General features: G+C 28.3%; 1 protein-coding gene across 1 annotated transcript; it reads left to right on the top strand.

Moving 5' to 3' along the window:
- Positions 1-4,231: 4,231 nt before the first annotated feature.
- Positions 4,232-6,336, top strand: LOC123297700 (gastrula zinc finger protein XlCGF71.1-like). Its single transcript, XM_044879457.1, has 2 exons — positions 4,232-4,409; positions 5,442-6,336. Exons 1-2 carry the CDS (start codon positions 4,232-4,234, stop codon positions 5,924-5,926), a joined length of 663 nt encoding a protein of 220 aa, XP_044735392.1. The 3' UTR covers positions 5,927-6,336.
- The last annotated feature ends 9,370 nt before the right edge of the window (positions 6,337-15,706 follow it).

Raw genomic sequence — 15,706 nt, 5'->3', positions numbered from 1 at the left:
AATGTAGGTTCTGTTTGATATTCCTGAAATCGATGTAAAGGATAAAAGATAAAGGTAGGTATAATATTGAATATTAATAATTAAACCAGAAATATTGATAAAAACGTTATTTTATTATTATATATATTTGTACATATTTCATCAAAAATAAATATGAATGAATAAAAATGGCATTTTTATACAGTATAAAATCAATTTTCCGGATTACGTTTTCATTTTTTCTAAATTAATATAAATAAATAAAAATCTTTATAAATTTTAAATTTTGTTTTTATTTTTTAAATTTTCTATCCTATTTTTTATTTCAGAAAAATTATCAATTTTGTTATCACACAATTACAATCACAAAATTATCAAAATTATAAATAATTTAGTAAAGGTAAGTATAGATAATTATAAAATAACACATAATCCAGTTAGCTGTGTGGATATAACACTTGCCTATGAAGCCAGAGTAACCTGGTTCGTATCCTGGTGTAGATAATATATTTACTTTTAAATAATTGAATTTTTACAGTTGTTTAAATTTTCCACTCTTTTTATAGTTAAACCCGCCCTCTTGTCATAAATCATGTCAATTATATATATGTCATAAATCACTATTATTTCAGGGGGTGGGAACTTAAATAATCATAAATATTCTTTAAAATCATAAATCATTTTTGAATAGGAAAACATGTAACAAGGTTTATCTCACTCATATTCTCCTATTACAAAATATTAAAATTGTAGTACTAAAATTAAAAAATAGCTTGCTTACGCTAAAATTTGAAACTTTTTAATAGGAGAACATGTCATATAGCTAACCTCCATCATATTCTCCTATTACAAAATATTAAAAAAATACTTATTTTGCTTGCTTTTTGTTGTTTGTTAAAATTCTTGTTAAATGAAATTTTAGAAGATTTTGTAATAGGAGAACATGATATTTCACAAAAAAAAAGGAATTAGTTTAGTCCCACTTTCTTAATTATATCATAACTCACTCTTCTGTCAGGGGTGGGAATTAAAATAATATAAATCTTACTTATTTGTCGCTTATGGTTCATCACAACAATTATCTAAAAAAGTGACAATTTATCGGTATAACTTATTTAATTAAAAATTTATTCCACACAATACTAGATACGAACCGAGGTTGTCTATAACCAAAGTCGATTATGCTAACCACTACCCCATCTTATACTAATCAATAATGTTATTATATAAAACTTTTACTCACCTTTTTCTAATAAACTTATTTTCTTAAACTTACTTATATTACCTATGAATAATTAATTGTTATTTCATAAAATAAGAAAAAAAGTAATTATGTTAGTCCCACCTTCCTACTTATGTCATAAATCAATCTTCTGTCAAGGGGTGGGAATTAAAATAACATAAAATATACTCTCTTACTTAATTAATAAAAAAAATTTCGGGTCAAAGCTAGATACGAACCGACGTGCTTTGTAACCGGAGACGACTGAGCTAGCCACTACTCCACTTTGGACATACTAGGTTAATCAATAACGTACTATAAATAACTTTTACTCAACTTTTTACTATAAACTTATTTCCTTTCACTGACCTTTTTTCATTTAACTCATATTAAACTTACCCATCATGAATTTCTTTTTACTTACCTTTTTTTCAATAAACTTACCTATAAATGAATAATTGTAGTAATATTTTGTTAAAAATGTAGGTTCTGTTTGATATTCCTGAAATCAATGTAAAGGATGAAAGATAAAGGTAGGTATAATATTGAATAATAATAATTAAACCAGAAAAATTGATAAAAACAATATTTTATTATATATATTTATTTGTACATTCCTTGTAGAAATAAATCTGTTCTGGAAGTCAGAATATTTAATTTGAAATTCAGAAAAAGAAAATGTAAAGTAAAAATATCTCTGAAAAAGTCTGAAAATATCAAATAAATTATTAATCAATCATTTAATGACAGTAAATGGTAATTGATTGAGACTCTTTCGGAAGAAATATTCTGACTTCCAGAACAGATTTATATTGCACAAGGGATATTTCACCCAAAATAAATATGAATGAATAATAATGGTTATTTTAAACAGTATAAAATTATTTTTCGGGATAACGTTCTCATTTTTTCTAAATTTTCAATAATTTTATCCTGAATTTTTTTTAACAGTTCTTTGTTAAATTTTATTTTGAATTTCCTTGGTGGAAAAAATATTTGAAAAAAAGATAAGTCTTAGGAAACTCTGAAAAATTCTTAGAAACTTTAAAAAAATATTAGGAACTCTGAATAACTCTGAATTAGACTAGTCCGAAAACGTTGAGAAATTCAAAGTTCCTAAGACTTTTTCATAATTTCTTATTCTTTCTTCAAATATTTTTTCCACCAGGGTTTGTTGAACATGTTCTCCTAATATAAATATTTAATAAAAAATCATGAATAATTTTATAACATTTTGCAATAAGAGCATTAATTAAATAACGGCGATGTTATTTTTTTACAAATTTGTTTCTACTTTTTATCGATTGTGAATACGTTTATGTTTAACTAATTCACCTTTCTCATTAAATGTTTTATTACAAACATCACATGAAAATGGTTTCTCTCCGGTGTGAATACGTTTATGTTTAACTAAATTACTTTTCTGAGTAAATGTTTTATTACAAACATCACATACAAATGATTTTTCTTCTAAAACAGTTTCATCTTTAATAATTAGTTCTGTATGTAATTTTTGTTCAAGTTTAATGTTTTCATAATTAATTGTGTACAATTGTTTATCATTTTCATCACTAACAGGTTCATGTTTTACACTCACAACACTATCACTATCATTGCTGCCTTCTTCTTCATTTGTAATGTGTCCACCTTCCATTAAAATAGTTTCATCTAATATTTCACTTTTAATAATTAGTTCTGTATGTAACTCTTTTTCAACTTTAATATTATCTTTATTAATAAACAAATAATTATTTGCCATTTTGTTTAATATTTAATATTATTATCACGAAAACTTATTTATCAAAAGGTTCAAGCCAAAGGTTCAAGCATTAATTCACAACTCCAGTAAACATAACCTACAATGACAGCCTGAACAGACTATCAACCACGTGAAGCATATAGGCGCTAATTTCAAATGATATATCAATTTGTACATTATGCTAACAACAACAGCTAACTTCACAGATACTACTTCTTGATGACAGCGCGGCTGGTGGCTTAAAAATGAACTATAAATTCTACAAATTTTTAAGGACAGGTACGCTAATGCTTTAGTACATAGCGATCTTTCTCCTGTTCTATAACCTTCATGGTCAGTACTGTCGATAAATTAAATTTTTTTTTATCACATATACCATGAAGGTTATAAGTAGGAGAACGATCGCTATAGAAAATATTGTCCCCGAAATATGGATAAAATAAGTGAGGCGCTGCGATCGCTAAGTAGTATCAATAAAAGCGGGCTGTTGTGCGCTAATTTGAAATGATATATCAATTTGTACATTATGCAACTAACTTCATCTACTTGTACTCATAAATAGCTAACTTCGCAGATACTACTTCTTGATGACAGCGCGGCTGGTGGCTTAAAAATGAACTATAAATTCTACAAATTTTCAGGGACAGACGCGCTATTGCTTTAACACGTAGCGATCGTTCTCCTTCTTTATAACCTTCATGACATATACCATAATACCACGCCGTATTTTTATACCTACTTAATACTTAAATATTTAAAAAACATTATTTTATTGAATATATTTTTATAATTTTTATACAATTTTAACATATTTAATAATAAATAAGGTAAATAACGTAACATATTTTTAATTAACAACCCATATATTCAGGCTTGGAATATAACTTTTATTGGCCAAGAAAATTGAGCATATTCTCTTAATTATGTATCTGTATTCTTTGCCTTAATTAAAGAAAAACTGTAAGTTTTTCGCTATCTTCACCAACGGATTCGTAATCTACGTAAAAAATACTTGAAATTGTTTTTTTTCTGATGTTTTAGGATGATTTAAAAGAAAAGTGCCTAAATTGAACTATTACTCAAATGAATTGTTTAAATTTATTTTTAATTAATAACGAATAAATTAAAATTGAACAAAAATTACATACAGAATTTGTTGTTAAAGAAGAAAGTGTTTTAATGGAACTGGAACATAAATCAGCTCATTTGACCTGGTGATTAATAATGAAGATGTTATAATTGATCAAAATTTACACAAAGAATTCATTAACATGGGGGAAATATTTAAAGGAAGTGAAATCATTAGTACTGAAGATAAAACGTTCGAAGAAAGTAAAAATGTTCCAATGGTCCCTGCAAATGATAATTTTTTAATTAAAAGTGAATCATTACTAAAAGATGAAGATAATAATAATTCTGATGTTGATGAACAAACATTTCTCGATCGAAGTAACATAAAAAGTTGTACAGAATTTGAAATTCATGATTTAGAAACTTCGAATAATTTTGAAGATAATGAACAAATAATTGATTTTAAAGAAATTAAACCATATTTTAAAGAAAATTTGCGAATTAAAAACGAAAAATCGTTACACACGGAATTAATAATAAAGGATGAAGATAGTGATGAAACATCAGACGATTCTTATAATCCGAATAGTGATGAAAGTGATGTAATTAGTTCGAAACGTCAGCGCCCTAAAAAATCGTATTATTGTGATGTATGTGATAAAAAATTTCCTCAGAAAAGTTCTTTAACCGTACATAAACGTGTTCATACCGGAGAGAAACCATTTTCTTGTGAAACATGTGATAAAAAATTTCGTACTCGTCAACATTTATCTTATCATAAATTCATTCATACTGATGAAAAACAACCCAGACCATTTTCATGTGATGTTTGTGTTAAAAATTTTACACAATCATCACATTTAATTAGACATAAACGTGTTCATACCGGAGAAAAACCATTTTCTTGTGAAGTATGTAATAAAAGATTTACTCAACGAGGTTCATTAAAAGAACATAAACGAATGATGCATGGAACAGGAGGAGAAAAACCTTATTCATGTGTAATTTGTAATCAAGGATTTAATGAAGAAAATGATTTAATTAAACATAAACGTATTCATCCCAAAGAAAAACATTTTGTGTGTGAAATTTGTAGTAAAACATTTTCTCGACGATGTCATTTGAATCGACATCAAAAAATACATACTGGAGAAAAACCATTTTCTTGTATACTTTGTGATAAAGCATTTAAAGAAAAAAGTGATTTAATTAAACATGAACGTATTCATACCGGAGAAAAACCATTTACATGTCAAGTTTGTGATAAAAGATTTTCTCAGAGAAATTTATTAACTAAACATAAACGAATACATGAAAAACAATTTTCATGTGAAGTTTGCAATAAAGGTTTTACAGAAAAAAACAATTTATTGAAACATGAACAAATTCATAAAAGAGAAAAATATTTTACTTGTGAAGTTTGTAATAAAACATTGCTCCGATGTAATTTAAATCAACATCAAAAATTGCATGCAGGGGAAAAACCATTTCCATGTGATGTTTGTAATAAGACATTTGCTCGACAAGAACATTTGAATCGACATAAACGAACACATACAGGAGAAAAACCATTTTCTTGTCTACTTTGCAAAAAAGCATTTGCTGATAAAGGTGATTTACATAAACATGAACGAATTCATACCGGAGAAAAACCGTTTTCTTGTGATATTTGTAATAAAAGATTTTCACAGAAAGGTCAAGTAAATATACATAAACGTATACATGAAAAACCTTTTTCATGTGAAATTTGTCGTAGATCGTTTACTGAACAAATTGATTTAGTTAAACATAAACGAATTCATAAAGGAGAAAAAGATTTTTTGTGTGAAATTTGTAGTGAAACATTTACTCAAAAAGGTCATTTAATACGACATAATAAACGAAAACATAAATAGTACTGTAGGAAACGAAGCATTTGACTAAAGAAAAATCTCGCGATTCGATAGATTTTTCTGGAGGCTGGTGGAAAATGTTTTAATCCAATTAATCTACGAAACGGATGACAAAATTGCTATCAGACAACAAAAAATACGTTGTTTTAGAAGAAAACAGACCAAAAATCATACAAGCACGGATCCAGGCCCTCAAAAACAAAGCCCTGACCAAGATTTTGTACAGTGTATTTGTAAATTATTATAAACTTATCAAATGGTAATTTGTTCGTTCACAAAAATTACAAAAGTAAATGTGCGTGTTTACGCATTACAATGTCACTAAACTACTGAACCAATATTGATAAAATTTTTTAATGAAATTAATAAGAGGGAAGATTTAAAAATCAAACTTTTAACTTCAAATCAAATTAAACGCCCGTATACATTTTAAATTAAATAATTTTATTTACTCTCTCTTGACTCTGGTATGACGGAATTATTTTTACATTCTGTTTTCCATTCGATGTTGCTCATTTACGAACTCGACCTCACTTTTTATGTCCTAAGCACGCTATAAAAATTTCAGCTTGATATATTTTTTCGTTTTTGAGCTATCGTGTTGACAGACAGAAGGACAGACAACCAAAAATGGACTAATAAGACAATTTTATGAACAGCTATACCAAAATTTTGTTGGTAACATCAATATTTTTAAGCGTTACAAACTTGGGAAGAAACTTAATATACTATGATATATTTTATATTGTTAGGCCCTGGACAGCGTTATCCTTAAAAACGTGGTTCTAACACATTAAATCAATCAAATTATTATCATTAAGTAATAATATTTACTAATAACCTTATTTAAAATATTGGCATTAAGTAAGTCAGCAAATTTATATTGTACCTTATATTGAATTGAGTTCGAATGTGTAATGGCAACATGGATGACTTTAATTATATTTTCTTGTCAGCAAAATTAACATTTAATATTTTCATTTTTACGTCAGAATATTTAATATACTGACCTAGAAATTTTGTATTTAAAGACATTGGAAATTAATTAGAATCATACAGTGATTTTTACAACTTGAACGTCAACTTGATTATACAGTGATTATACATACAACTTAGAGTTTAAACGTTAATAACATCGATACAAATTATAAATACTTAGTAACAATATACTGTGATCAATAAAGTGATATTAAGTAAATTACAAAAAGTCGTTTTCATTCTACAAAGGATTCATAAGGTCTCTCCTTTCCAAATACAAAGACCTTTGGTGGCAGCATCATTCTCTGGACCAACCCAGGTACACAACAATATACATGGTATAAAAATACTAATTCGATGTAAAATTTGTTTTACAAAATGTTCCACAAAAAATTGTATATAAACTTTCTTAAAATTTTGCTTTTAGTATACGAGATATATTGGAAAAAGTCAAAAGGGGTACTTTTTCACCCCTTCCTTCAATTTCTAACCTCTCATTTAATAGCACTCCGCGGTTTTTATTCTTTAATAACCCATTGAACGATTCTTGCCCGGGATATGAATAAAAACCCGTGAACGCCTTAGTTCCTTATTACCTCTGTTTTTAACCCCCGAACTAAAAAAAGGGGTGTTATAAGTTTGACCGCTATGTGTGTGTGCCTGTCTGTCTGTCTATCTGCCGGATCGTAGCGCCTAAACGCATGAACTGATTTTCATTTTTTTTGGTTTCGTTTGAAAGGTAATTTATTGGAGAGTATTCTTAGATATGTCTCAAGTGCAAATTTAGGGTTTCGTACCCGAAAAATTTGTTGGGGGTTTTTTAAATTTTGTAAATTTCACTTGTTTAATACCTAATAAATCTAAACATAAACAATTAACAAGTGAAACCAAACAATTGACTGAGTTAATTCGTTCATTTCTTCAAGACTTATTGATTTTCTCATGGATGCCATTGTCAGAACTGGTCCAAATTGAAATGGGACCACACGGGAAGCACCAGTTTTCAAATAGAAAAAGAATCATCAAAATCGATTCACCCAGTCACAAGTTCTGAGGTAACAAACATAAAAAAAAATACAGTCGATTTGAGAACCTCTTCCTTTTTTGTTTGAAGTCGGTTAAAAAAATATTTAAACATCTTCAAATTGTAAACAAATAACAATATATGAAGTGGTAGCAGCCATTAGACTTGACATCATTGATACATCAAGCGATGAAAACCGGTAAATTGTAAAATGGAATGATCGTTCATATATACGTAAAGCAAATTCTTCCAATTCCATCAAATCATTTTGTGTTAATAATTCAGAGCTTAATAATAGATTATGAGTTGTATATAAAATTTTATTGCACGTAGATGATGTTTTATTTGAATATCCTGCAATCAAATTCATCATTATCTGAAATATAAAAAAATACACTGTTAACAACATGCAATCGTACAGTTAGTGCTTTGGAGAAACTGCAAATTATTTTCTTTCGGAAACAATGTGACTTTCTGTGTGTTTTTTTGGGTCGATATTACTCTCTTACTATTAGTACAGTTAAAGATGTTACAAATAAAGGAAAATGAAAGAAATCGCTCGCATTTTGCTAAAACCTCATGGAATGTGTTTTTTAGGTGTCAAATATCATTAGAAACGCATGAGTTATTGTCGCGAATGTTTCTATTTGTTAGTAAACAATAAATTAAAATAAATGTTAAAATTAACTTCCAAAATTAATAAATAGGCAACTTGAATTACGTATAGGTACATGCATAATAGTTTTCGATTATTTGACAGACACTTAACATTTACGTCATACAAGTTGCCTAATTATTAATTTTTAAGTGAACTTTAACATTGATCGTTCCATTGAATTAACAATTTATTGTTTATTAAATAATAGAAACATTTGCGCCACTAACTCATGCGTTACTTATGATATTAAGAAACACATTCCATAAGGTTTTAAAAAAATGCGAACGGGTTTTTTCATTTTCAAGATGTTTTGTATCAATAAACCTATATATTTCCGATTCTTTAAGAAGCATTGTGTTCAAAATTTTTCCAGGGTCAACACTGTAAGTACTTTTCTTATTCATCTTGAATAATTTTTGAATACGATGTACAAATATATAGATACCAATGCGAAAGAAATTATAAGTTTATATAATAAATTGTTTTATAAATACTCACCAAAAGCCCAAAAACATAAAACATAATAAAATATGATACTAATTTTTTGTCTTCAGATTCAATTAAATTTTCAATACAAATAAGTACTATAAGTAATGTGGCTTCTACAACTAATATAATACAATATCCCAAAAACAATATAATGACATGTCCATAAGCCAAACTAATTAAATCACCAATATCACACAGTTTATGATGAATAATATTTAGATCTCGTACTATAAAAAACATTTTATATTATTTAAAATAATTTTCGAGGGCAGAAATATTAGTAGTTTTCTGTACCTAATATTAATTAATGGTAAATCTTTTTATACCATGTATATATGGAATATACATAGTATATTAAAAATATTTGAACCAAATTTAAATTTCATGAATATTCCCTATTATTGGAAAAAAAGTCATTGTACCCTACTAATTAAGGATGTATGGGCACAGTAGTGGGGATACAAATTTAAAAAAATATATATTTTCAATTTTCGTGATGAATTATGTTATAACTTGACAATATAAGACGAAAAGTAAGAATAAAATTTTTCGATATCTGGAGTAACTTTCAAAATATCGAAAATTAAAAACTTGTCCAATTATTTAGCTTTCAATATTTCGAAAACCAAGTGAGATATCGAAAAATTGTATTCTTATTTTTCGTTTATATTCATCATCAAAGTTGAAACTAAGGTACAAATAATTTCAACCCTAAATCTAAAATTGCCTTGGTGCTCGTACTACCTTAATATTATATTATTGGCGAATAAAAAACTATATTTTTGTACAAACCTTTTAGAAATTCTGCACGTTCCCCATTTTCATCGATATTTTTTTCGATTACATTAAAACTTTTTATATTTAAATTCAAAATGCGTGGTAACATATCATTAATATAATTAAAACGATATTGTAAAAAATGTAAATAATTTAAAAATTGTAAAATATTCATCAGTGTTAAATAAAATGTCAAAGATTCACCAAATAATAACATATATTTATCTCTAATATGGGTTGTTTGTATCCATACAAAATTTTGTAGTGATTGAAAAATGATAAACACAATAGTAAAAATAATTATTTGTTGCCATATCCATTTTTTTTGATTTTTAAAATAGTGATCATTGATATTCAACTTCCAATCGATATAGTTTATATTATTAATAATTTTAGGAAAAACATTTCTAAAAATTGAGTTTTGAGTGAAAACACGTCGTTTTAAATATCGAGGGGGAAGTTTAAAAATGGTATGTAGAGAATTTTAGCTTTCATCCTTTCACCTCTAGCCACTCTAACTTTGAATTTTCAAATGGCACCCCCTACCTAGTATACATAATTTGAAAGGACATAAAATTTTCTATTGAACCATGTTAAAATAAATGAAATTTATCGATTGGTTCTTAAGATAACCTACCTAGAAGAACGTTTCGAGTCGGGCGTGCTTTTTCTTATATTTTATCCTGATCGATATCTTGCGAACAAGAAATGATATCGACTTCGTTGAGGTGTCGATTGATGCGTATTAAAGACAATGTGATCCGATAAGAATTTCATAACATTCGGTCCAGTCGTTTCGAGTCGGGCGAGCTCTTTCTTAAAGTTTATCCTGATCGATGTTGCAGGAACAAAAAATGATATCAACTTCGTTGAGGTGTCGAACGAAACGTATTAACAGCAATGTGATCGATCGGATGCATTCGATCGGGTCGTTTCGAGTCGGTCGAGTTTTTATTTTTTTTACATTTTTATAACTTTTTATTATACTGGGAAGTTCTTCGTGTCAACCTCAAGGGTCGCACCAGACTTTATCCACGGCTTGTTTCAGGTTTAATTTTCAGCCTTCATTTTTTAAACCATATATATATGAAATATACATAGTATATTAAGTTTAGTCCCAAGTTTGTAACGCTTAAAAATAATGATGCTAGGAAAAAAATTTTGTCATAGGCGTTCATAAAATCACCTAATTAGTCCATTTCCGCTTGTCCGTCCGTCCGTCCGTCTGTGGACACAATAACTCAAAAACGAAAAAAGATATCGAGCTGAAATTTTTACAGCGAACTCAGGTCGTAAAAAGCGAGGTCATGTTCGTAAATGAGCATCATAAGTCAATTGGGTCTTGGGTTCGTAGGACCCATCTTGTAAACCGTTAGAGATAGAACAAAAGTTTAAATGTAAAAAATGGTTCTTATCAAAAATTAAACAACTTTTGTTTGAAACATTTTTTCGTAAACATCACTGTTTACCCGTGAAGGTGCCAATTAGGCGGAAATTTTATAATATGTACTATACTTGATTATCAGTTATACATACATGTTTGTATGTGTAATGTGATAAAGAAATCATCACTTACTATACATGGTATTTCAACAATTAACTCAGTCAATTGTTTGTTTTCACTTGTTTTTACTAATAACTCAGTTGCACTTCCAATTGAATTGTTAAATATTCTCTTACCTGCTATAAAATGTTGATATAATAATTTGCAATAATACATTGATTAAACTGATCGCATGTGTAAATACTTTAAACATTGCAAGCGATTGAATTTGTATTGATGTATATTTTACATATATGTTTGATATGTTAAATATTATTAAAATATTTAATATACAAATATTATAAATTTTATGCATTTTATTTGTTTCAGTACATTTTTTATTAATATTATTGATTGAATATCCACGTATACCAAATATATATAAAACCATTAATATTGGTTTTAACGAATCAAATATTTTATTTTTATAAACAAACATTATTATGGGTGCTCGGATGCTTTTTGATTATATATTATTGTTACATAAATATAAAACCAAGCTTTTTTTTTACAAAAAAACTTTTTGATAATGTAGAATCTTTATGGAGGGATTGATTGAAATTCCTTAGAATGGTACTGCTTTGCTTCCTTATCAATATGAACTATCGCTAAAACCAATATCAAATTAATTATAGGAATTAGTCCAGTGCCTTTATGAAAATAGGAGAGGGTGCAGTGTTGGATTTACCGGGAAGCAAAGGAAGCAATTGCTTGGGGCCCCGCTTGGACAGGGGCCCCAAAAAATGGAAAATTCTGAAAATACATTCGAAAATTTGAAAAAAATAAATAAATAACACATGAAAAAAAGAAAAAATCCATGTCAACAATATATATATTGTACCAAATCATTTTCAAGGATGAACTGTTTTCAGCGTTTCCAAATGTTGAATGCCTCATCAGGCTATTCCTTACAATACCGATAGCTAATAGTACAGAGGAGAGATCGTTCAGCGCATTAAAACGCGTCAAAAATTATTTACGCTCATCGATGTGTCACGAAAAAGTTAGTGATTTAGGCTTACTGTTTATCGAAAAAGCTTGAAAAACTTGACTTTGATGATGTCATTCATCAATTTGCGACTGAGAAAAATAGAAAAAAGTTGTAATTTAGATAGTAAATTATAAGTTAACTGTAAAATATATTGATTATGCAAAATTAACTAGTTATTCATTATTTTGAAATATCGGGGGGGGGGGTATTTTACAATGGTGGCCCCAAACCTGAGGTTGCTTGAGGCCCCGTCAGAGGTAAATCCAGCACTGTTTTCAATAGCTTAGCCTCTAATAAATATTTTCATTTTACTAATTATATCCGAGAAATTGTAAATATTTTACTTTCTCACAAAATTACAAAGTCTAAAACTGCACACTAAACTTTTCTATATTTTCTGTATTGCGTCTCGAAACACAAATGAAATCTTTTATGTTTGAACGTTGTATACTCGCTAGAAATGGAAAAAAATTATAGAAATTGACATATTTGGTTAGTTATTATTATAGTTATAATTTATTATATAATAATAATAATTTTAAAGTTCGCGTACAAGTAATTATTATTACTTCAAAATTATTATTTATAATCATGATTTATCGAAGTAATTTATAAATATCATCAATTTTAGATTATAAAATACATTATATAATAATAATATCTTTATGGTTGATATTACAATAATTGGAAAATTGAAAGTATATATAATGATACCTATATCTATACAGGATGGCTGGCTAAGTTGGCTACATATGGAATACTTTTTTATTATAAGGTTTACGAAAAAAATTCAATCTTTATTAAAAAGCCCTGCTATCAACAGTGACGGATTTAGGTTTGCTGCCGCCCTAGGCCCCATTCTATGCGCCGCCCTTTTTGATAGAATGAATTTCATTAATTTTGATCCAGTTTTTTTATTTTAAAGTAACTTAATTTATTGAAATATAATTTTTTAAATATTACTGATAAACAAGACAGATAAATATATATATATAAAATATATATATATATCTTTTAATATTAATCAATTTGAAAATTTCTTTTTCCTGGCTTTGGTCCGAGCAAAAACGCCAATTATGTCGTCGTAATTAATTTCTTGGACTAGTTGGGCTTCAATAGACAGTAATGCAAGTACATTAAGTCTATCTTAGTCCATGCTTGCGCGTAAAATGTTTTTACCCTTTGAAGAGTAGAAAAAGATCTTTCTCCTGAACAATTTGTAGCCGGAATACTCAAAAAATACGGAGAACAATGTCCACATTCGGATAAACATCTCGAAGATTCCGTGAATGCAATACATTGCATATTTTTTGTGCAGCACGTACATCTTCCATACTTGCCAAGGAATCTTTGAGTTGACAATGTAAATGAATGCATTCATTGCCTTCCACTCTTATTGCAGGCCACTCTTTTTCTAATGCGTAGCATGCATCATGGGACATACAAATCTTCGGTATTTTTATTTCACACTAAAAACAAATTGAGAAGTCATTTGGATTAAATAATTTCAAAATTGCACGTGAGATTAATCTCACTAAAGGAACAGAAAGTAAAGAACATTACTCGATAAAGAATATCATTGATCGATTAAAAAATTAACATCTTACCCACACAGATTGAGAAGTAGATTAATGAATTGGATTATAATATTTTCAATAGAAAATTTTTTATAAAAACTATTCTGAACCAATTTTTATAATTGATTGACTTTACTTTTTTGTGACTCTAAAATTTTGGCATTTCATAAATTTTGCCGCCCTTCAAATTCTGCCGCTGCATTCAAATCCATCACTGAAACCGAGGAGTGTATTTAGCTATTTAATTTAAAAAGCATAATTATGTACCAATATTTGTTTATTTTGCCCGAAAACGTTAAAAAAGGCCTTAAATGAATAAATATCTCAAAACGAAAAAAAATCTACGTAAACTATTTAATTGTTTTATGGTGACTATTTGCAAAAAAAGGCTATATCCACCAAATTTTGGGGATGATTTTTCATAATGCGAAAAGATCCTTTTGTAATTATAAGCTGATAAATAAGATTATTGTAACTTATTATCATAAATTCAAATAATAAAAGTGAATTGTAGTTATTAATTGATACAAAAGAGACCAATAGGCATTTATATGGAGTATTACATACCCTACAGTGGTCTTGATTGCTTTATAACCACAAATCCTATTTTACCAAATCAATTAATTTAGGGTAATGTAAATACTTACATACGTTTGCATATGTATGTATAGGTATTGTATTACGTTACGTTGTAAAATCTATTAAATTTTAAATTACTTTTGGTTTTATCATTTTGATATTTTATGAAATATGGTTTCAACATATTATATACCCTTACGACCCTTACAGAATTATACCCTGTTTTTGTTTACAGCATGTTCTTCAAATTCAAATGAATTACAATGTACGAATTATTAAATTTTCTAATAATTTCTTGTAATTTTTATTTTATAAACCCACGAACCCAAAAAAGGGGTGTCTGTCTGAAAAATACTTTTTAATTGATGGAAAATACTTTCTAATTGAAAACTGAAAATCGAAATAATTATTTTTAGTGTACGTTTAGGTTTTAAGGGTCTACCTTATACTTTTAAAATGTCGGCGGTATGGAGGCTTACACCTACCATCTATGTATGTGGGGTTGTTTGTACCAGACTGTCGAGGGGAATAAGGAGAGAAAAATTTTTTAACTCTATGTATAAATATATTTTTTTTCCGTAATTATGTATGTACTAGCTTGATAATCGCCCGCTTCACTGGGCGTAAATGTAAAAACCACCGCCTTATAGCCTCTCACCTCTCTTGATCTCACTAATCTCCCGCGTGTGACAGATGCGGAGTAAATTCAGAAGAAACATCGATCCACTTTCTCTGTTACTGCCCGGCGCTCATACAGCAGCGAAGGAAATAGTTTGGTCCGGCCATAGTCGAAACAGAAGAAATTAGGAAGCTCAGCGCTAGGCAGATCCCGGGTTTCAGTACATCAGTTGGTTATAATAGCCACTGAAAAGCGTAGCGGGGATAGAGTACAAGGGTCTATTTGGCTAGGTGCTTTGAGCCATTGCTTCGAGGCCCGATGTTCGAGCATGGTCCGCTAACTTCCATACCCTTACCCCCATGCCCATGTTAGCGGAAGAAATACCTAAATTAAGCTATAAAAATTTTGAAAGAAAAAAAATTTAAAAGACAAAGAGATGGTTTTTAACATTTTTCATAGAAATCATGCGGTATATTAAAAGTGTTAAAATTTATTAAGGAAGTATTCAGGGTATTATGTCTGTAAGAAACATTTTTTTAATAAAATAA

This window comes from Chrysoperla carnea, chromosome 4 (assembly GCF_905475395.1).
Source record: "Chrysoperla carnea chromosome 4, inChrCarn1.1, whole genome shotgun sequence".
NCBI classification, from domain to species: Eukaryota; Metazoa; Arthropoda; class Insecta; order Neuroptera; family Chrysopidae; genus Chrysoperla; species Chrysoperla carnea.
The sequence above is the reverse complement of the archived record's forward strand: the minus strand, read 5'-3'. Positions and strand labels throughout refer to the sequence as shown.